This window comes from Antechinus flavipes, chromosome 4 (assembly GCF_016432865.1).
Source record: "Antechinus flavipes isolate AdamAnt ecotype Samford, QLD, Australia chromosome 4, AdamAnt_v2, whole genome shotgun sequence".
NCBI lineage: Eukaryota > Metazoa > Chordata > Mammalia > Dasyuromorphia > Dasyuridae > Antechinus > Antechinus flavipes.
Genome location: NC_067401.1, coordinates 353,551,610 through 353,575,913, shown reverse-complemented (window position 1 = coordinate 353,575,913; position 24,304 = coordinate 353,551,610). Strand labels below are relative to the sequence as shown.

Here is a 24,304-nt window from a genome sequence, read left to right as displayed (position 1 = left end):
CAGCCTTCTTTGTAGAGGCCAGAAACTGGAAACTGAATGGATGTCCATCAATTGGAGAATGGCTGAATAAATTGTGGTATATGAATGTTATGGAATATTATTGTTCTGTAAGAAATGACCAGCAAGATGATTTCAGAAAGGTCTGGAGAGACTTACATGAACTGATGCTGAGTGAAATGAACACAACCAGGAGATCATTATATACTTCAACAACAATACTATATGATGATCAATTCTGATGGACATTGCTCTCTTCAACAATAAGATGAACCAAATCAGTTCCATTTGTTCAATAATGAATAGAACCAGCTATAGTCAGCAAAATAACTCTGGGAAATGAGTGTGAACCACTACCTAGAATTCCCAATTCCTCTATTTTTGTCCGCCTGCATTTTTGATTTCCTTCACAGGTTAATTGTACACTATTTCAAAGTCTGATTCTTTTTGTGCAACAAAATAATTGTACGGACATGTATACATATATTGTATTTAACATATACTTTAACATATTTAACATGTATTGGTCTACTTGCCATCTGGGGGAGAAAGTAGGGGGAAGGAGGGGAAAAATTGGAACAAAAGGTTTTGCAATTGTTAATGCTGAAAAATTACTCATGCATATATCTTATAAATAAAATGCTATAATAAAAAAAGAAATAAATTATTATGGTCATTTTAAAAAATGAAATATCCCATAGGGTTTCGGTGATAAGTGACTATCTCAGGAGGGATATTAGAGAGGTAAATGCAGATCTTCAAGTCATCTTCACAGAAATGATAATTAAACTCATGGTAGCTGACAAAGTTCCTAACCACTTAGCCTATCTGGTCCCTTCCATTCACCACTTTCTGGATCTCTCCACATCACCTGGTGATTATCTAAAGATAGTGGAGCTGCTCGCACTGGACACTGCTCTTCTGATGAGTTATAAAACTTGTCTGCTGGAGCCAGTGCATCTTTATCAAAGATTAAAAAATTAATAGTATAGAGAACTAAATTTAGAAGTTCTCTAGGGTTACCCATGGCTCCCCCTTTCTTTTGTTTTTGGAGGAGTATCTTAATGTCCCTGTTTCTTCTTTCTACAATTGCCTGACCTTGAAGATTAAAGGGTATATATAAGCCAGTGAAGAGTTATTCATTCAAGAATATATTCCACTTGGCTGGCTTATATATGACTCTTCTGAGAGAATGGGATTATGGGTTTTCTCCCACAGTGCTCTTTGGCCTAAGAGCTTCAAGGGAGGTGTGAATTCAGATATCTCATACTAAACCCTGAAATTTCTCAAACGTGTGAACTCCAATGAGTAAAGGTGCAAACACAAGCATTGTATCAATTAGTTTTACTTAGTACCTTGTTTCAAGTTCTGGCCCAAAACATCTTCTTGTAAGATCAGATCAATAATCTATCAACTCTAATGAGTTAGCAGTTTGTAAAGATTCCAACACTTAAGTTATAAGAACAGTGAGAGAATAGAAGAGGGCCTAGGCCAGATCTCTGGGGAACAACCATAGTTAAGGGTGGATGATGAACTAGAAAAAGAATGAGAAGACATGGTCAGAGAGGTGGAAAGAGGAGAGAACAATGTCAAAGAAAAGAGGAAGAGAGGAGAATTGGAAGGTGAAGACTAAAATAAATGACATCCAATTCAACAAGAAACCACTGGTTAAATTTGAGAGAAAAGTCATCTTTTGTATAGTGTTGTCAGGGGTCAGGGAATTGAAGGATGAGTAGTTTGTAAGAAAGTAGAGATTCTGAATATAGATTTCTTAGCAGTGAAAAGGAGGAGAGAGATAGACTGAGTGTGGGAGAAAGGGATAGTGAAAGGAAAAGTCTTACAGGATAGAGATTTTTTCAAAAATGAAATTGACTTTGGAAGTGGATAGGATAGTGTTCATAAATAGGAAAGACCTTCCTTTTCAAAATGTCGAAGATACTATATGGGAAGTTAAATGACCTCCAAAGGCTTGTTTTTTTTTTTTTTTTTTTTTTTTTTTTTTTGTTTGTTTTTTTTTTTTAATATTTTGCATCTTCATGCAACAATCTGGCATTTATTCCTCATCTATGTTACAGCTATTTTTGATCTCTTTTTATTGATTACCAGAGAAAAGAAAGAGTGTTTTGTGACATAGGAACAATAATAGAACATTTTACTATAGGACATCTAAGTATTGATAATGACAAAAATTCATATTTATGAATTTATGAAACAATCAAGTTTATACAGAAATTTTCTCATTTTAATCCTATAGGAGAAGTAGTTAAATATTACTTTTTTTCCAATTTAGATATAAGGAAATTGAAGTACAGAGAATTTAAATGATCTGTCAAAGATCACACAGCTAGTAAGTATCAAAGGCTAGGAATCAAGAACACCTCTTTTTCCTGCTTTTAAGTAGAACATTCTCTCCAATACACACTGACTCAAAAAATCACATTATAAGGTAAATTCATCTCATAACATATACATTCACCTTATAACATGTATGATGAAATATGCAATGAATCCTGAGAATATCATTATATTCTTTGTGAATATCTTTGTGAAGTCTTTGTGTATTTAGATATTGCTAGACTTCCTCTAAGGTTTCTATACAATTTTATATGGTAACATTTTTATGTTGGGCTTAGTTTGCATGCTAGGCAATCCTAGCTATAAATTGAGAGGCTCATTCTTAATTTGGAGTGTATTGAATGTTTTAGCCTCAGCAACTCCCAAAGGTCACCTAGTAAAGCTGGGGATTGAGATCTAAGTTGATGGAGGAAAAACCCATATCAATAAATTGCAAATCTTTCAAGTGTTGAAACATTTCTGTGAAATAATAGAATTATGAATTCTTAGATGTTTTTATTTTAAGGCATCTACTCCATGACTCCCAGTTCTACCTACCAAAGAACCTTGCTGTTTGTCACATTAACTTTCTATATCTATTTAATCTGCCCTGTTTGCTCTGGGTTATGTTGGATGCATTCTTCTTTTCTCATCGAATTCCCTTCTAAGATTACTAATAAATGCTTTCTTGTCTGTTAATTTGGAGGCTACCATGTAACTTATTTCATTTTCTCTGGACTGATTTGACTTTGTTCTGTCTGAAGCCTTTGTCCACAACAAGCTTACCATCTCTGATATTATATTGATGGAATTTTATTCCACTTTTATTTTTAAATCTCAGGACTTTCATTTATTTACTTTATTCAGTTCCATTGCTCTGATGTGAAAGAAATAAATATTATGCAAATTACCAAGTACATTTCATATACACATATCTATGTGAATACAGATATATACATACATAGACTTAGAATTGGAAGGGATCTTTGTGGTATTCAGATTTAACCCTCTCATTTTATAGATAATGAAAAAGCATTTATTAAGCATGTGCTACATACTAAGAATACAAATATTCACAAAAAAGGAAATCCCTATTTATAAGGAGCTTACATTCTAGTAGGATATTGCTGCAGTTTTAAGGAGGAGCTGGAAATGGGGAAAGGAGGATAATCAATCAGGCCAACTCTTCTGTCCAAGAGGTGGAAAAGAGCAGAGGGTGGAGATATGAAATACCTCAATAAAATAGTTATGAGCAAGGATTTCCCCAATCAGAAGAGAGCCTCAATGTGGTCACACCAAGATGCTGGGACAAAGAGAGCTTAAACATCTTATTTAACTTTACATAGTATGTATTAGACTCAAAATTTGAACCCAGTTTTTCCATCTCTAAATAGGACTCTTTACTAAATGATCTTGCTTTCATATCTGTGTCTGTGTATATAAAATAAACACATTCTTTTTTTTTTTTTTTTTTTTTTGGCAATGCTACTGGGGCTAAGTGAGCTGCCCAGGATCACAAGCTATTAAGTATTAAGTATCTGAAGTTGCATTTGAACTCAGGTCTTCATTTACAATCTTTTACTGAATTATTGTTGATGAGTTGTTTACAGAAAGCTATTGGAGTTGTTTGTCAGTTCTTTCTCTCGCTCATTTAATAGCTCAAGAAACTGAGGTAATCAGGGTTAAGTGACTTGCCCAGGGTCACACAGCTAGAAGCGTGTGATGTTAGATTTTGAACTCTGGAAGATGAGTTTTCCTGATTTTAAGCCCAGCATCCTAACCACTGCTAAATCTGCCTGCTTGTATTTTCCTGAATTCTAGAGTAAAATGGAGATACAAGTTGAGAAGATGATAATAAAATCAGATGGATAGTTACCATGTTTCAAATTACATATTAGTTTTATATATAGTATCTTCTTTACAAAAATTTCAGGATTACTACACATAGAAATTTTCAGTAACAACCATCTACAAAATAAATACAATAAAAAAGCCTAACAGGGAAAAAAAAAAAAAAAAAAAACAGTAGTGATAGAGGAAGAGAAAAGGGCCAAAGGAACAAAATGAGTGAGGAAAGTCATTTGGATGCCCTATATCCTCTATAATAAACATAAAAATGCAACAAATAATTACTGAACATGGGAGAGGAAAATATAACCATATTCTTTAGAGTTGTTAGAAAGGTTGGGCATTATTAAGCCTAAGAAGAGTCAGCTTTCTTTATGGCTTAACCCAATGTGGAATTAGAGATGACTGTTTCTTCTATGAGTTTAATTCTCAGACTTAGCTTCTATAGTTGGAGTTTAGGATTATTAGAATTCTATTTCTACTAGTGGATCTAGGAGTCATCCACACCTGAGAGACATGGGGGAATGCTATAGCACCTGAACTTAAGGGGGTATTTATTTATGAAGTCTAATTTGTTCTCATCCTGTATTCATTATTATAATGGATAAAGCCTACCTAGAACAACTATCTCATTTGTGAGAGATCAATATCAAGGTATTAAATATCAAAGTGCTTAACCATATGAAAACAACAATTAAATGTAATAGGTGATCTTAGTAGAAAGAGATCACTCTGGATTAGTAGGGCCAAGGATATTAAGAATAAAAAAAAAACCCAATACAAAAATACACAAATCAAAAAAACAAAAAACAAAAAACAAAACTCTATCAAGTGGGAATAGCAATACTTATAATAAGAACCTCATAGGATTGTTGTTGAAATCAAGTCAAATAATGCATATAGGATGGATGCTCTGTAAAATTTAGGGCTATTTATAATTATCAGCTATTTATTTCTAGTGCATTGTTTCCATGTAATGTAAGGATACCCTCAGCTCCTCTCTAGTTATTAAATGAGGACACACTTTATTGCAGTGTATGTACAACATGACATTTCTGTCACTGTTACAAGTTAGAATAAATCCTAAAAAGATGGTTAGCTACCTTTTCTTTGCCTTTATGTCTGCAAGTGGTACATTAATCAGTTTTGCTTATTAAGGTAGCAAAGGCAAAAACATATCCTTGCTTTCAGGGTCTGGTAACTAAGATAAGTAACCTTATCAGTTCTTTTTTTAGGCGAAAGAAGTTAATTTTTTTTTCCAAAGATAGCTAATTCAAATTTTCAGAAAAATGGATGAATCAAATTATATCAAAATATAGAACAAAGATACTATTAGCAACACTGTCTTTTCTAATAAATAAGGATAACTAGCTTTTTGTGACTTATGGGGCTATGATAATTATCTTTAAACCTTTGAATGGCTTGAATGGCTAAATGAGGAATCAAGATTTACTTTGTTGTTTGGCTCCAGAAGATAGAACTCAGAACAACAAATGCATAGAAATAGCTAAAAAGCAAAGACTTGAAGTTCAAAAATTTTCCTAATGATCTGTGAGGTCCAAAGTGAAATGAGCTACTATAAAAAAGTGATCTTCCACAAACTGGAGGTTCTGAAGAAGATACTGGATCACTTGTCAAGAACATAATTAATGGGGATTCCTCCTCAGGTATGGGATCATATTTTCCATTCCTTCCAAATCTAATGAAATGAAATCTTTTGAATAAACCTCTTTTTTCCCCATGGTTCTTTTATTTTTCCTATACATCTTCACTTTTAAGATCTCTAGAATGAGATCTTTAACGATGTCTGCCCTGAGAATTTCCACTTCTTTGCTAACCCTTTTCTGACTGCTCTTGGGGCCTTTGGTTGATGTTAATGCCACTGCCCCTAGGTGATTTAACTTCTAAAGCTAAAACCAGTGAATGACTTTGCAAGTTGACTTCTTAAAATACTTAACTTATTTTGACATAGAAAAACCAAGCTGAAAATTCAAAATACCAAATCATTTTGCAATTATACATAAAACACATAATCACATGGATATATAATATACATATATACACATGTATATCTATTAAAAAGTATCATTAACTTTGACCTTTGTCCATTTCTTTATAACATAACAGGTAATGGTGTATAGTATGGACTGGAGCAGGGAGTAACCTGAGGCATCTGGAATAGTTAAAAAGCTATGAAAAATAGTTCTGGCATGGTAAGTATAGTATTGTTAATCTTTTTAAAAGGTGAATCATCAAACAATTAACCATGTAGCTATCTAATTTTGTTGGTCTGGCCATGCTGTAGTGTCCATTTATTTTGGCTGTATGTACAGATATGTATATATATATATGTGACTTATGGGGCTATGATAATTATCTTTAAACCTTTGAATGGCTTGAATGGCTAAATGAGGAATTAAGATTTACTTTGTTGTTTGGCTCCAGAAGATAGAACTCAGAACAACAAATGCATAGAAATAGCTGAAAAGCAAAGACTTGAAGTTCAAAAATTTTCCTAATGATCTGTGTGGTCCAAAGTGAAATGAGCTACTATAAAAAGTACACACACACATATATATATATAAACACAGATTATATATAATATCATGTATATGTTGTCTCAAAAGTTTTAGGGCAGTTCAAGCTATAAGCTGTTTATAACAGTGTTGATGACATAAAACTGCATTTAAGACATTTAGATACCTAGATATATGAAGATATAAATTTGGTGGCCAATGATACCATCATAAACTGTAGAAAAAATGAATATATTTTTCTCAATATGCATATGTTTGTAGAGGTCTTCCAGAATATTTTTGACAGTTAACTATAAAGTGAGTGATTTTCTATGAATGAATTTTATGTTTATCATTTAGGTATGTAATGATAGGATTAAGTTTAGTGTCAAAAGAGTCAAAGTTATATTAAGAAGATGCTTTAGAACTAGGAGAGTACCATAGCTTTTATATTTTATGCCAATTATCTGCTTCAATGTATTTCTAAATCAATTAGCCACATTCCAGCATTCTACTTGGAAGATGTTGCTTATACATGTAATGCTACTCATATTGTGCTAGAATGATATTCATTCTTTTCATGGTTAGACAGGATACATAGCTAAAAGAGATTGCTAATGTTTTCCATGTGTGTATCTATAAATAGGACAAGAACTTAGCATTTTTAAGCTGGGTATTACTACAGACCCACATAATCATATGTGAGACTTACTGATACCTTTACAATGCTTTCTGAGCCAGAAATTAGCAAAATCATATGTGGGCAATTTTCCTTGACAAGCCATATTTACTTTTCTATTTTTTTCATTGGTCATCAAAGGATCTCTAATAGAAGAATAGAACTATCTGAATTTCATCTTCAATTGTAGAATGGAGATAATTATTGTTGTGGTAGCTACCTCATAAAGTTATCATGAAGAAATTATTTTACAATCTTTTAAGTACAAAATGCACTTATGAGAAAGCACTAGCATGCAGTGAACATAGGTGACACTTAAAATTTGTTACATGGATTGTTGGATGCAATCATTTTCTCCCTAATTCCTATGATCATTTAAAACATTTAAAGCAAGTAGTTAAAACAAGTATAGCCTTTTAAAAAACTCGAGTTTGGCTTTCAGTTTTGTCACATACTGGCTGTATGATCCTGGGGGCAATGCTTAATATCTCAGAAGTAGGCTACTCTCTAGATTTCAAAACAGTTGTTAATTTACATTGGTAAAAAGTGTACGCTCAACAGAGTGTATGCTTAACATTACATCAATGAAATCACTAATCTAGATTTCTAAAAAAAAAAAATAGTATTTATACATGAGCTAATAATAGAATATCTCCCTCCAGGGTTGTTTGCAGAAATAAATGAAATAATATTTGTAAAACAATTTGTAAACTTTAAAATGGTACATGGAAGCCACTCATCACTATCATCATTATATTGGTTCTTGCCCTCACATTTTTTTTGGATTGTAAGCTCCATGAAAGTAGAGACTAAGTTTTATTTGTCTTCATATCTCCCCCAGATCTAGCATAATTTACTGTACTGAGTAGGCCCTTTACTAAATGCTTACTGATAAGTCTGAATAAAATCACTTCCTCTGCTTCCTGATTAATTTTTTTAAATGTAAAGATAAAACTATGTGAAATAAGGCCAATTATCACTAGCTCATTTACCTGCAACATTGTCATTTAAATTTAGGTTGTTTTAATTTCAAACATCTCAAAGAATAAATTATCTAATCTCATGAACTCTTTGAGCGAAACATAAAACAGAGAAAAGAAACTGAAAAATTATTTGACTAACTTAGCTGAGGAACAGAGGGTAAAAATCTCTCAATATTTCATGTATAATATCTTTTCTTTTTTGATGGGCATAAGAGAAGGCTGGAAAATATATTGTCAGTCAGTAGGGAGAATGTTCTGTTACCTTTTTGTTTATCAATAAAACACCCAATGGCATTATGTGTATACTCTTTAAGAAATGTAGCTTTTCAACTTGAATTTAACCTGTTCAAAAATTGTGACCTGTTAGAAAGAAGGATAAATCACTCCTGAAAAAGGTTTTAATATAGCTCAGCACTATATATCCTTACAGAAGTCTTTCAGCGAGAAGCAACCCCTTACTTAGTTGATACATGTGGGGGAGTGAAAACTGCTTTTTAATAAGGTTCACCTTAAAGAGCCATTTTTCTTCCATATTACTCTTCACATCTAGTAGCAATCTTCTTTTCTTTGGTTTCATTCTCTGTCTCAGTGGAGATGTGGGAGTGGTCTACAAGTTGGCTAACTGATCAGCTATAATTCTCTTTTAGAGAATCAAGAGACAAGGTAGCAAGTTTTAAATGGGAATTCATTGTATTGCAGCAACAGTTGAATCATGGAGAATTGACAATTTTGATATTACTTTATTCACAAATTTTTAAAGGTACATATTATAATGAAAAAATTTTAGTTTTTAAAAATCTTTTCTTGAGTCATGACTTTTAAAAAAAATATGTAACCCAACATTTAAAATATGCTAAAACTTAAAAAAGACCTACAAGTATATTAAATCTTTACATAAGAACTAGTAGATGGAAGTTAAAGACATAAAAAACTGGTGTGCTATCTCTCTCTCTCTCTCTCTCTCTCATATATACATATGTATACAAGTCAATACTCATTTTCAGAGATACAATTTAATTTTGGAATTCTTCCCCCCCATAATATGAGCTTTATGATAGTAGAGGGAAAAGATAAGTATACACAACTCTACAAATTATAAAATTAGCTTTTTCCTTCATGTTAAATCAGACTTTTGTCTTTAATAATTTTAGACAAACCACAACTCAGTACAGATAATATGGGTTTGGAAATCCAGCCTAATATCATACCAATTTACTGAGGGTTACATCAAACCTGAGAATGTGCTCAGTCTGTCATGTTTTATTGCTTAATTAGCAAGTTGTCAAAAACCAACACTATATAAATTCAGTGATTCTTTTTTCACCAGTTCACTTACTTTTTATTGGAATAATGAGCTGTGGAATGACAGGAAGTATCTTGTTTCCCCCATGTTCCAGCATGTCATGAATTCCTTGTCGAGCAAAAAACTCATAGGGAAATGTCATCTCACAAAGCCCATCAAAAAACAGAGGCAGATAATGATGGTAATCCAGCTTTTCAATCTCTACCTGAAAATAGAAATAGAAGAAATAAAGTGTAAAAATAGCAACCAAAGGCTACCAGAAAAATAAAGCTAATGAAAAATTATTATCTCCCTGGGAAAAGAAAGAGATAAAACACTTTATTAAGATTTTAAGAACTAAATCTACATGATATTGTGAAGTATATCATATAATTCTATTAGCAATGAGTTTTGTCACTAACCTTTAATCTCAAAGTATAGACTTTGAAATAATCCCCTTGGAGACTCCTTTGGACACCTAATACTTTTTATGAAATTTCTATTTACACTTGACTATTTGGTATGAAATTGTACCTGTCAAAATTCTTTGAGAAGAAGAGAAGTTTGGATTCTAGAAAAATTAACTGCAATAGTAAAAATGAACAAAAGAAGTTTGAAGAAAGCTAGCATCTGATTTTTAAAAATAACACAATAAAGAAGACACCTTGATTTAGGTGGATTTATTTTATTTCAAGCAAAATTCAAACTCTTAAAAGTAATGACAGATTGAAATGATAGCAACTTTCTCCTCAATTCATTTGTCTACTGCCTTCTGCGTCATATTTCTTCTTATTCATCATTAAAAAAAATACTTTCTACTCTAGAGGCCATCAGTTGTCAAATGAAGGTTGTTGAAATTGGCACTGGAGCATACCTCATTAGATAGTCAGGGAAGTGAGGCAGCTATCCCCAGGAGCAATTGGGAAGATGCCAGCACTTGTGCATCTAAGTCTTAACAGTTCAAAGCAAGGGACCAGACCTGAGGTTGTGTGATGTTCTACTTTATACAACAGCTTACAGAGTAATATAAAGAGCCAGGCATCCAGAGACTCTTAGTTTGGTCCTGGTCTTGACGCTATGACCTTGGATGCCTATAACTCCTTACAGGCTTCCTGTTTCCTCGTCTACCAAATAAAATAAATTAACTAAATGATCTCTAAGGTTTCTTCTAGTTCTAAATTTCTGATTTTATGATAAAAGTTAATCTTAGCTGAATATGATGCAGTTTAGCAAATAGAACCATAAAAAATAATAACAAATTCCTATTACTGCTGTTAATTTGTTGTGAAAAGGATTCTGAAACATTCTTTCAGATTTGGTACTATACTTAAAAGAGTTTTTGAAATATTTGCTAATGCTTATATTAATAAATTTACAACTTGTGCTGATTTAGATGAAATAATCTGAAATTTTTGTTTTCTACCTCCAGTATTAAACAATGAACTTAGAAGTCCCTTTTCCCATCCTTATTTCTATATAATCTATTTATTTAGTTTTGTTTATCTTAGAGAAAGTTTCACAATTCTGATTGTCTCTGAATTTCCTCTTCTCCAAAATTTGCTGCCCATTCAATCAAGTTCCAGAAAAAGCCACTTCTTCTTCCTATGGCATTATCTAAATCTGTGGCTTCGACTTAGACTCCTCTCTGCCAAGGAAATGACTCTCTGGTCATATTTCTTTGGGGCTTCTGATATTTCCTTTTTGGCAGCTTGTCTGCTTTCATTTTCTTCCTGCTAAAATATGGCATAAAGGTATCTGCCAAACCATCTCTATTAAACACTTCTCAGATAACAACACATCAATGATATTTTTGATCCAGAGCCAAATTATCTTCCTAAATGTCTCACCTTTCACAACTTCATTCCTTCACAAACTGTAGTCCAGGAACAACTTTATCAACTCATATTTCTTCATATAAGATATTCTAAGTGTGGGGCGGGGCCAGGAAGAGTCGATAATTTATTGCCTGCATCTGGGCCCTCACGAGGTATTGAGCTATTCAAGTGAAGGTGCACCAAGTAATGATGCTACCTTCTCTCTGGACTGCAGAACATTATCAAGTTATTTTACCTTGATTGTATTTATGACACCCATTAAAAAAACTATATTAAAAATATCACTCTTAGGACATGCTAACCATTAGTGAGTACAGAATGACGAGATATTTCTTTTACCAAAAAAAGATTTGAATTGTACTGTGGGACAAGTTCATTGGCACTTCACCTTCATTAATTAGCACCATGAAGAGATGTGCTTTAAGAATAGAAAACTGATTGAAGTAGTGAGAGACAGATCACGTACACTCAACTTTTAAAAATTGTATTAAAAAATTTTATCTAAAAACTTTATTTAAATACAACATGAACAATAGTTAATTTCACTTACAAAAACCATGAAATAGTGCAGTTAAAGCAGCATTTAAGGGGGAAAACCCCTCCCCAATTATAATTAACTTTAACCACTGAGTGAATCCATCTCCTATAGTATTGTAATATGTCTGTTTCTACATTGTTGGAGTTCAAATGTTGGGTTCTTGTTCTTCTCAAAATATTATAAAAGTTCTCTCTGGGTGCCTTCCCTGGAATCAGGATTTTGTCGGTCCCTGTTCGGGTGCCAAAATGTGGTGATCTTCCCAAATGCAGCCAGGTGATAAAAGTTCAGATCTTTTATTATCTCCAATATAGCCTGGTTAGCTTAGAGGTCTATCTCTCTGCTTGGTTCCAAGAGCTCCCTCCGAATGTCGCCAAATCCAAGGGTTTTGTCCTTCAGCCTCTGCCTCTGCTTTCTTCAGTCTCCAACCAGCACAGAGATGGAATGAATCTCTTGTCTCCTTCACTTGGGGCTCGGCTAGCTTTCTGGTGAGTCTTTCAGACCAGCCTTGTCTCAGTGGGGGAAGTGCAGGAGCCCAGCCACCAACTCCTCTCCAATGCAGCTGAACTCTCTTCTGCCACCAGCCAGCCAAGTGGAAAATATTCTGCCTTGCCTCGGAGAGAGGGCTTCTGGCATAATTCCACTGAAATCTGACCAAGAGCCTCTATCTGTTTCTTTTATATAAGAGGGATGAATTGTGGGATACGAGAGAGAGGGATTATGGGTTTTCTCCCATAGTGCTCTCTGGCCCAAAGAGCTTCAAGGGAGGTGTGAACTCACAAAGTTACAAAGTTTACTTTGTGAATCTTCCATACTTGTGAACTCCAATGAGTGAGTAAAGGTGTAAACACAAGCCTTGTATTAATTAGTCCTACTTAGTACCTTGTTTCAGGTTCTGGCCAAAATCTTCTTGTAAGATTAGATCAGCTCTAATTAGTTAGCAGTTTGTAAGGATTCCAACACTACATTATTTATTAATTTATTTTTTTGGTTATGCATGTACCTTCTTCTTCTTTTTAAGATATTTCCTTACAAATTATATTAAGTATTTCTCTATAATTTTATAAATTTAGTTGAATACTAAGACATAGCACCATAAGGTGGTTTTGGATAGTGATTTTCATAAGATGTTTTTGGAATATTTGGTAACTATTTTTAAAAATTAATGACATCTAGCATTCATATAGTGCTTTAAGTTTAACAGAATTATTTTATTTGTTCCTCACAAACAGCCCTGGGAGGTGCCCTTATTATTCCCATTTTACATATGAGGAAACTGAGATTCAAAACAAATCAAGGGACTGGCCTGAGGTCCCATTGGTAGTAAGTTGGGCAAAATTAGAACTGCATTCTTTCTGACTGTAAGTCCAACACTCAATGCACTGTGCCATTTAGTTGTCTAAAAACCTCATAGCTTAGTACTAATTGATGAATCGTCCAAAAGAGTATAGCATGGTATAGGGGAAAAAACATTGAATTTTGATCTAGAAGACTCGCATTCAAGATCTAAGTACTAATTACTGATGTAATTCTGGACAAGTTATTCAACCTCTTTCAGAGTCTTAGTTTTCTCAAAATATAATAGGATAATAATACTGGGGCTACCCATTTTCATAACTGGGGAAAATGTTTAGCAAAAAAATTAGTTTTGTTCTTTGCTTTTTGGGTGTTTTTTTTATATGCATTGACCATCTGTTCAGAAGGCATCTCTTGGTTTCTGGAAAACTTCCTCAGAATCCATTCAAAGACATAAAAAAAAAGGTCCTTCACTGTATGAGAACAAGAGGAACAAATCTATAGTCAATCATGTGGGAAGCCCTTCTCTTTCCTCCCTTTATTCCTCAATCCTCTGAATTTATTACAAATTTCCAAGTGTGGCTCTTAGGAACAGAAACAAGCAACATCTTTTTCTCTTCTCTTCTCTTCTCTTCTCTTCTCTTCTCTTCTCTTCTCTTCTCTTCTGTCTCTCTGTCCAGTTAATAACTGCCTTGGAGCCCCAGGGAAGTGAGGAAAACTAGGGAAATATTACTGATGCATGTCAAGAGATGGGATTTTTCCTATTAAAAAAAGTTAGTATGGGAAGCCATCTTCATTGCCATGAACTGATCTTCTTAGTAGAAGCTCATCTCCAGATGCAGACTTAAAGACCATAGCATTACCCATTTACAGTCTTTTTCATGCTTCTGTCAACAGTAAAAATTTTTCAATGAATCCTATTTGTTAAATTTTGTATATGTACTCTTTTAATTATCCTAGTATTAACATTGATATATCATAAAAATTCACTCAACCATTTGCCATCAATGTAGGAAGTAAAATGTACAGAAAAATTTGATTTTATTTTTCATTATATAATCCAGAAAATAGCACTAATCTAAGACTACTGATGGCTAGTAGGAGATTATTTTTATGCTATTATCAAAGTATTAAGCCATAAAGGAATCATGATTTGCATTGGTGGAAGGAGTAGCCACATCACTGAAGTATTAATAGAAATTAATTCCATAAAATATTTTTAAAAGAATTGCATATATCTCTATCAGATTGCTTGCTGTCTTGGGAAGGAGGGAGGTATAGGACAGAGAAAGAAAAATTTAGAATGCAAAGTTTTACAAAAATGAATGCTGAAAACTCTTTACACGTATTTGGAAAAATGAAATACTATTAAGACATTAATTACATATAATTCATATTCCATATTATTTCATTAATTCCATATTTGGCCTACTACACAAATCATATACTGTATTTCATCATCTTATGAGATTATGACATTGGTTTCAGTCTGCTCTCTATATACTTGTCTGCTCTCTCCATACTTTTACTGTGAATTAAGTACATATGCTTAGACTGTTTTGTTATTAATCCAAAGGGTAATTATTCTTATTATTCATTTTACTGAAGACATTTTCAGAGGCAGGTATAAATGACAAAGGAAAGGAAAAAAGTTGAAAACAGTGATTTTTCTTTTGATGATATATTATAGATAAATGAGCATAAACTGAAGTTTTGGAATATAAGCAGGCATATAGTTCAGGAAATTGTTTTAATTTTATTACCATGATAAAAGAATAGAGGTATAAAAAGAAATACCTAAGGAGTATTCTCTTTTCAGTTATCATGTATCATCCAGGAGATTCAATGACTGCTGCTGTGGAAACAAGCATTTTTTAGATAATAAAGGTTAAACATGCATAAATTCTGGCTCTGCTTACAACTGACCTTTAGGCAGCTGTCTTGGTAAAGTTTTTGATAGAATCTCAAGCTAAGTTTATCTTATAAAATAATTTAATCCTTCATTCCTATACTTATTTAACTTGTAGTGGTACTCTCCAAGCTAGAAAGCCTAGTTCACCAATCACATATAAAGGATGAATGAAAAGTCAAAGGGAAGTCTAATTTTGCTTCCAAGTATCTTTTTCCCACTATACTGAAGTTTCTGACTTTAGATTCATTTTTCAGATTATTTTGCCTTTAAGAGCAAAAACAAAAAGAAAAAGAAATGAAACATTTTATGCATCCTTGCTAATGTTATTATCTTATTCAGAAAGAGTACTATATATTTTTTTCCAAGGGCCAAAAATGTATCTCTACATTCTTTCTCTATTTCAAAGAAATATCATATTCATGGTAGAAGTTGTAAAGATACCAGAAAGTAGTTTTATTTAGAAAAAGTGTTTCTAACTTCAGATTTAATCTATATATATTGATCTTATTATGTATGACTTTTGCCCATTCATCCAACAGTGCCTTACATGTATAGTAGAAAATCAATTATTTGTTGTGTATGTACCTATGTATGAATGTATAACAAGCTTGTTGTTGTTTGTTTGCTTTTGTGATATTTGAACTGATGTTCAAAGAATCAGAGGAAAGCTTCCAGAAACTAACATTAAATAGAATCTCTGAAAAATTGTTAGAAAGATATGAATAAATGACATAGGAAAAGAAGACACAGAGGGGCTATAATATGACACAGGAGAGGAACTCCTTAAAGTATTAAAAAAAATCAAAGGAATCACCTAATTTAATAAGTGAATCAGTTCTGGGGAGGAATGCAATAGTACATTGTTGATTTGAAAGTTTTCTGAAAATCAGTAACTTCAGAGTGAAGTTATAACAACTCTTGTGATAAGGAAAAATTGAGATTATATGTTAGATCAAGATAATTTCACTGCTTTTGTTCAAAACCAAAAGAGTTTTGCAAAAGTTGCAGAGAAAAGAGTGGATATAAGTAAAATGAGCTTTCAAAAAGTAGGTTCTCAAATCCGCCAGATTCTCTGAATTTCACAAAGTTTTCTATCCAACTCTTGGGGAGGAGGAAGGAGACCTACATTGAGGGAAAAGCCCTTACAAGTAGTTCTCTATGTCAGATTATAGTTACTAACTAAAAAATTCATTATTTCCTTTAAAAATATATACGTGTATATATACATATATGTTATTTTATTCCTTTGCTTTAAGGCTTTAAGACCTTATTTTGATTCTTTGTGCCATGATATGCTTAAATTTCACAGAATATCTTTTTCTCTATTCTGCTGTCAGTTCTACTGTTAAAAGCAGCTGAAAAACAGAATACATTTTTGAAGGACATAGAACAATGATCCAAATCTTTTCTAGGTTGAAAGAAAGCCTATTTGGCAGATATCAAAGTTTTTCAGTGATGTACTTTGATGTAGGTTAAAACATATTTATGTAAAACAATACTAGCCTCATTCACTTCTTTGACATCAACAATAAAAATTTAGTAGAGGATGACAGAAAACTATAGATTTCTATTTGGGGGACGATGGTGCTTTTAAGTAACTTTTAAAAAAGGAAACATTTCCAGACTAATGTTAACAATATAGAAAAGCTGTATTTAGGGTTATCAACAATAACATTATCTCAGATTAATCTAGTGCTTTAAGGTTTAAAAAAGCTACTTTGAAATGCATTATCACATTCAATCTTTACCATAGCCTTGTGAACTAGGTAGATGTATATTACCACCCCCATTTTACAGATGAAGAAAAATGTTAATTTTAAACTTCTCTTATAAAATCCCTTGCTTGGCTTTTAAGGTCCTTTACAACCTGGCTTCTTCCTATAGTTCCAATTTTATTTTATTTTTTATTCCTTAGTTATACTATTAGATCCAGGATATCCAGATATACAGGACTGCCTACTTCTTGATGGTAGAGACTATATTTTTGACTTTCTTTTTATCCCTAGAATTTAGCACAGTGCCAGGCATGAAGATGGATAGATATTGAAAGATAACATACATACAGACAGACAGAAATGAATGATAGATAGGTAAGTGAATAGAACAATTTCTTCTAAAGTAGAATTAGAATTCATCTTTCTCATTCAAAATCCAGTGCTTTAATCACTCCAGAATGCTTCTTTCTCACTAGACCATACCAATATAGTATTTTGGGGCAAAATTAATCAAAACTATGTCCATTTTTAAGCATGCACACACACACAAGCATATCCCAAAACTCTTATCTTATTCAGTCTTATTTATTATATCCTCAGATATGAACCTCTGCTCACTAAGTACCATATCAAGTGAGTTTCTCTGCTAGCAAATACAGTTTTTATACTGTAGCCTGCTTGGATTTTTGTTAAATCTACATTAGTGACACATGAGAAAATATAGAGGGCTGTGTTCCAGTAAAGGGCATCTTAAAGGACAAGAACAAAGCATAGTTTTTAATGTTCCTGTACTTGTTTTATTTGTCAGAAGTACTGAGTCGTTAAAAAGTCAGAAGAAATGCTTTTTAGAAAAAGATGTGTTCCCTTTAGATCAGTGAAGTTTATATAGACAATATGGAACCCTGGAATCCTAGACACTGTTGTCCCCATTTTGTTGTAAAGTCATGTCCAAATCTTTATGACCCTATTTGGGGTTTCCTTAACAAAGATACTGGAGTGGTTTGCCATTTTCTTCTCCAGCTTAATTTACAGACAAGGAAACTGAGGCAAATAGGATTAAATGACTTGCTCAGGGTCACCCAGCTAATAAATGTCTGAGGTTAAATTCGAATTTAGGAATATGAGTCTGACTCTAGGCCCAGCACACTGTGCACTATAGCACCACTTAGCTGCCCTCATAGGTGTATCTTTTGAACTTGTTAAGAAAATAATACTAGATTGGGATCAAAAGAACTATTTTTTCATCTAGACACTAATTCTGATTATCTCTGGGAAAATAATTTAAAGCCTCTAAAGTTCTGTTTTCTTACTTTGAAATTTGAAAAACTTGAAATACTGGATGATTTATAAGATAATTTCTAGCTCTAAGGACATATTTTCTTATTGTTTAAATAATAAAAACTTATATTTGTATAGGATTTTGTAGTTTACAAAAGCACTGTCATTCAGTATAATAAATTTGGTTCTTACAACAAGTTTGTGAGTGAAGAACATTTATTACTTTAAATTTTCAGTGATCTTTGATTTCTTCAATGTGGTTGATCACTTTACCTATGGAGATCACAAACTTTCTATTCCTTGGTAGAGTTTTCTGAGTTACTGTGACCAAATAATTCATCCCTCAGTGATGCTAATGATTATTTGAAAATATGCTTCTATAAACTTAGCCAGACTGGTTTTCAGGCAACATATTATCTGTTACCTGGCCTTCCCTCAATGCCTTTTTGGCTTTACAGGATGAGCCCAGGTCTTGGTTTCCATTGCTATATCGAGGAATTGTGCTTCAGTTGGGGAAAATTGTTATTATTATTTCCATATAACAATAAAGAGGTTAAAAGAGGCTAAAGGATTCACCTAAAATTACACATTTAATAAGTATTACAGCCAAACCCTGAAGTCTTTTGTATTCAAGTATATGGACCTTATGGGCAATTAGGTAGAGAAATGGATAGAATGCTGGGTCTGGCATCAGGAAGACACATCTTCTGGAATTCATATATGGCCTCACACATTAGCTGTGGGATTTTGAACAAGTAACTTAGTCTTGGTTTTGCCTCTTCTGTAAAATGAGCTGGAGAAAAAAAAGGAAAATCCATATTATCCTTACCGAGACACCCCAAATGAAGTCATGAAGAGTCACACCCAACTGAAAAGCTATTGAAACCACAAACATATTGACCTTTCCACTACCCATTGCTGCCTAATATTTCTTATTCCATTAAGATTTTAGGGATAGTCAAGATTTATCATCTTTTGTTCTGTCTGAATTTCTTCTTTGCTGAATATTCTACTCTTTTCCCCAATTTTACTTCTTTCTAATCATAGTACCTTATCAGTATTCCCCTTTAAAGACAACTTAAGATCTTAGTTTAATCTCAATAACTTTTTATTTTGGAAAGTCAAACATTTTAATGGGCTAGTATCATTTAATCAGTTAAGAGATATTCATTAAGTGTTCACTATGTAACAGACTATACTAAGTAATCAGGATAGATGCAAGGCAAAAATAGTCCCTGATGGGGCAGCTACGTGGCACAGTAGTTAGAGCACCAGCCCTGAAATCAAGAAGACCTGAGTTCAAATTTGACCTCAGACACTTCTTAGCTGTGCAAGTCATTTAACCCCAATTGCCTCAAAAAAAAAAAAAAAATCTTCCCCGACCATCAGGGTCAATAGAAACATATAAACAATTATAATAAATATATAAATAACAATACAAAGCACATGCAAGAATATAAGTGGAAAGTGATCTCAGGTGGAAAGGCACTAATAGCCAGTGCAAAAACACAGAAATAGTGAACAGTGTGTCATATATAAGAAAACACAAGTAGTCTAGGGAAATTGGATTATAGGATATTTGGGGGAGAAAAGTATAAGGAAGGAGAAGAAAACTCAGTTCACAAACAAGGAGAAATAAATATAAGAGGCAATTCTGTAGGAACCAAGGTGCTGTGGGCAATTAAGAGCTTATCATTAAAAAAAAAAAAAAAAAAAAAAGGATTTAATTAACCTGTACTGAGAACTCCCACCAATGTTTTAGATACACAAGAATTGTACTCAAAATTACATTTAAAGCAATCTAATTTTGCCAAAATCAGGTAAAAGAAAATGTTTTGAATTATCCTATTTAAGAAATAAGGCTAATACAAATTATACTATACTTGGCTTGCTTTGCAAAAGAAAGTTTTTCTAGGTAAAAACAAAATTTAAGTATTCTGATCCATACATAGGTTGCAGCTTGTTAGTGTGAGGATGGGAGTCTATCACCATCCTAATTAATTACAGAATGCTTTGCTCTCAATTGAGTTAACCAATCATTCAAAAATAAACTAGTTTTGAAAAAGTCTTTAATCAATTTATAAAGATCATAGGAACTTAAAGTCATTGGATAAAGACATGGTACAATCTTTTGATTGGGTGAAGATGATCAATCCACATCTCTTGACATGGTACAATCTTTTGATTGGGTGAAGATGATCAATCCACATCTCTTGGGTTACAGATTAAAATAGCAAGCTAATTCAGAAATAGTGAACAGAATGGAAGATAATTCCAGTTTGGGAAGTTGAGGATTGCAGTCCCTTGAGAGTGAATCACTTAGAGACTGTCTTTTTCCTCTCTTAACTCCATTGACCATGGAGTAATGACCATGGGATAATAAAAGACAATATATCCAGCAGGGAGTAGAGAAAGACAAACTAAGGTCAAGCAGATGATCTCCTGAGAAAAAGCAGAGAAAGAATTGACCATCTCCAGAGCAATCATTCTGTGGTTAATTAGGATGAGATTGAACCAAGATATTTTACATAGGTTTGTTTACCTAGAGTTCAAATATTTGTGTTTGATTCAATATAGAATGTGATGGCACTCCTACTTATCAAAAGACTACAAAAGTATAGGGATAGAAGTAAAAAATACTAAATAGTATGAGTATATATATGTATTTATAGTATATATGAGATAAATATTTATTTACAATGTATATTTATGTATTATGTAATGAATATATGTATACATAATTACATTCTATACAAAGTATATAGATATATGTATACACACACACACACACACACACACACATATATATATATATATATATATATATATAATATGAATCTATATCCAAACATATGGCTTTTCTACATACAAACATCAAGAGGAAAAATAGAAATCCAATATGAACAAAATAAGTTTGAATGCCTCTAGCAGCTTTTGGTAATACCTCAGTCTTATAATGTAAACAAAATATTATTAGTGACAGCAACTAATTTCAGCTAATCGATTCAGCAAATATCAGCAGATTGATCCTGGAAATTTCAACAAATTGAAATATTAATCATATAATGTTATATGGAATAAGGTGCAACCAAGAAGTATACAAAAGAAAACTATCATTCTATTCTGGGTTTAGATGTAATGAATAAATGAAAAAGTGTTTTTCAGGCTTCATTTTAAAAAGGTATGATGTTTTAATGAATTTATGGCTAATTCCATAGTTGGTGAAATATTATTTCCTTTTTAAGACAGTTAGGATTATATCTAGTTCAATGGAAGTTGCATAAGGCTTGTACAGACTTGTGAAACCATGGCATTGCAATAAACAATAAATGCTAACACTTCATGTATGTCATTTCTTCTTTCCTCCCAAATAGATGGGTCTGTTCACACAGGAAAAAAAAAAAAAAAAAAACAACCTCTTTGTGTCCCAATGGGCTGCCTGTATGATTCCTATTCTTTCAATGAAACCATATCACACTTGTTCCTGGTGTTTTTCAGAATCTTTCAGTTGGTCCCACATAATTAAGACATTTCATAGTAGAAATATTTAATGATTGACTCCTTTTTCCATTTCCAGAAGTATTTCTAACTTCACATTGCTTACAACCATCAACCCTGTCCTTTCTGATAGGTATCTGGATGTACTGAACACTACCAAAACTGCTACCTTGACTCCTCACCAGGCAATCACAATTACGCATTTACTCTAATTTCCAGTGTGCTGGGCTTCAAAGGTCAGTTGCTTCTATTCCTTTTCAGAATCTAACTGAATACCTTTGGGAATTTGTAGGCAATAAAACCATATAGAGATTCACTTGGCCAACTTACTTCTGTTATTAGGACATTGCATTCCTTGAAAAAAAGAATGTAGGATATCCTATGACTGAACCCTTAGGGACAACACCAGTTCAGGGACCAGCACCCACTCTTCATCATTATTAAGTCTCCTAGACAAGTTTCCATTTTCACCAAAACAGACTTTCATAAGAAAAAACAGCCCTTTCCCCCCAACTGATCAAAGGGCAAATAGAAAAAAAGAAAACAAAACAAACAAAAAGAACTTAAGTAATCATCTAATATGGCAATGAATACAGAAAGACTTCCAGATGTAGTGGAAGAAACATAAAAAAGCTTATGCTCTTTTAAATCTGTAATGCTCTGATGTATCGTAGTATTTTCTGAATTTTGTTTTCTAGGATCTGTTCAATTGTGGTATGATGATCTACTCAGATAATATCCTAATTTTGTGATAAAAAACACAACTGTGATAAACATCAATTTAGTTTACATAGCACTGACCAATTTTCATATGCATCATCTTGAAATAAAACTAGGAAGGTACCAATTAGTTAGGAAGTAAATAAAATTTCTTAGGATCTTAATAGGATAGTGGAAAGTTAGGATACATTTCCAGAATGTGGATGCAGCACTACCCTGGGAATCTCCAAGGCTATAAAGCAACTTGGTAGATTCTTGAGTTTTGCAAGTATTAATCATCATGAATTAGTAAAGAATGATCTCTGACAGTCCTTTTCATGGACAGGCTAAAAGATGAGCAAAGCAGCCTAATTGCAAGACATCAATGAATGAGCATTCTAGGAATTAAAGAGAAGGTTCATAGTTACCCTCTTTTTAATATGTCCAGATCCCAATGCCCCTTTATGGTTGAAAGTATCACTTAGACAAAGGGATATATAATAACAAATTCACCTAAGCCTTCACCTACTTCTGAAAAACAAATAAACTCTGGCCCTCTGATTTTTATCCACATTGGTAACGCTTAGTATGGAAATTCTATCAATGGGCATCAATAAGTCATTTAGAACTTAAAAGTTTTAGACAATTTTGTTCCTGTATCACGATTGTGTTCTGATTCTGCCCTTTCATTCAGTGAAGAATGAGTCTCAAATACATTACTAAACATTCAGGGCTTCCTCTGGCTACTTTAGGCTATATCCTGACTGTGACATGACGACCAGTAAGGCAGCTTTGAGTATTCAAAATGCTGTCATTGTTTAACAAGGCAATTTATCATCATGGATTTATCAGGATATTATTCACTATGTGCACATATGAAAGATATGTTCATGGGCCAATAGATTATTTGGGAGCAAACTAAAGAAAGATATTTCATTTGTAGGCTACTCTGTGTAGGATCAAATCATCCAGCCAATAAGCAGGTAGATGATGGCCACCAAATGCTCAGGGTGTCAATGCTGATGGAGAACTGGGTCTAATTTTTCTTCTATTAAGCGCTAGTCTCCAAGAGATTATTGAATTTTGCTACCAGTTTTTTTCATCCCTCATGTGTTTAATATAGTGGACTTCTATCTCTCCCTCCCCATCTCCCTAAGAATTTAACTTAAATTTCATTGAGCATTGCTGTATAAGGACCATATAAACCTTAGGATTTATCCACTACGGGACTTCCAGAGGTTGTGGAAGGATAATTAATAACTTATGCCATTTTTTATTTCAAATTATATTAGAGATGATTCCAGTAGTGAGTTTATCAGAAAGGTTATAGGATAAAGGAAAAGACCTTGGAATCAACTTAAAATTTCTATGCTTCATCACTCCACAAATTGCACCATCATAAATTCTAGCTCTATAATTTCTGGATATCCTATAGAAGGATGCAATAGTATAAATAGTTGAGTACCTCCAGTCTTATAAATGGAGATGAGAGTCAAATAATCCATAAATGTGGAATGTATGCTCAGCTTGAAGAGCACTGGAAGCCTGTTCTTGTCTGGATTGATCTTTCTGGCATCTTGGCTGAATCCCATCAACAATGTTCCCATTTACCCCCTGTCATTTGGTCATAACTTAGAATCTTTACTGGGCATCTATCCCAGTCACCACAGCATCCTCTATTGCTGCACAATATACCCCCAGATACTTCTATAAAAAGGATTTCCATTTCCCAACATCTTTTTTTTCTTCCCTGCCATTTATTATTCCACCCCCCCAATTACTTTTTCAAGAGATATTTGGTTGGGTGCCATTTTTGCCTGTTCTATATATCTAAATTTGTTCCATTAGACAAACTGCCAATTTGTGGTCAATTTTGATTTGGTAGTCTAGAAATCAG

General features: G+C 33.1%; 1 protein-coding gene across 4 annotated transcripts in view; it reads right to left on the bottom strand.

Annotated features, from left to right (window-relative positions):
* Nucleotides 1-24,304, bottom strand: part of PACRG (parkin coregulated) — a 610,416-nt gene that overhangs the window by 267,936 nt on the left and 318,176 nt on the right. For all 4 annotated transcript variants that reach the window (XM_051998081.1, XM_051998080.1, XM_051998082.1 and 1 more), the window contains one exon: nt 9,694-9,865. In XM_051998081.1, the coding sequence (XP_051854041.1) occupies nt 9,694-9,865 (172 nt within the window). The remainder of the gene's footprint in view (nt 1-9,693; nt 9,866-24,304) is intronic.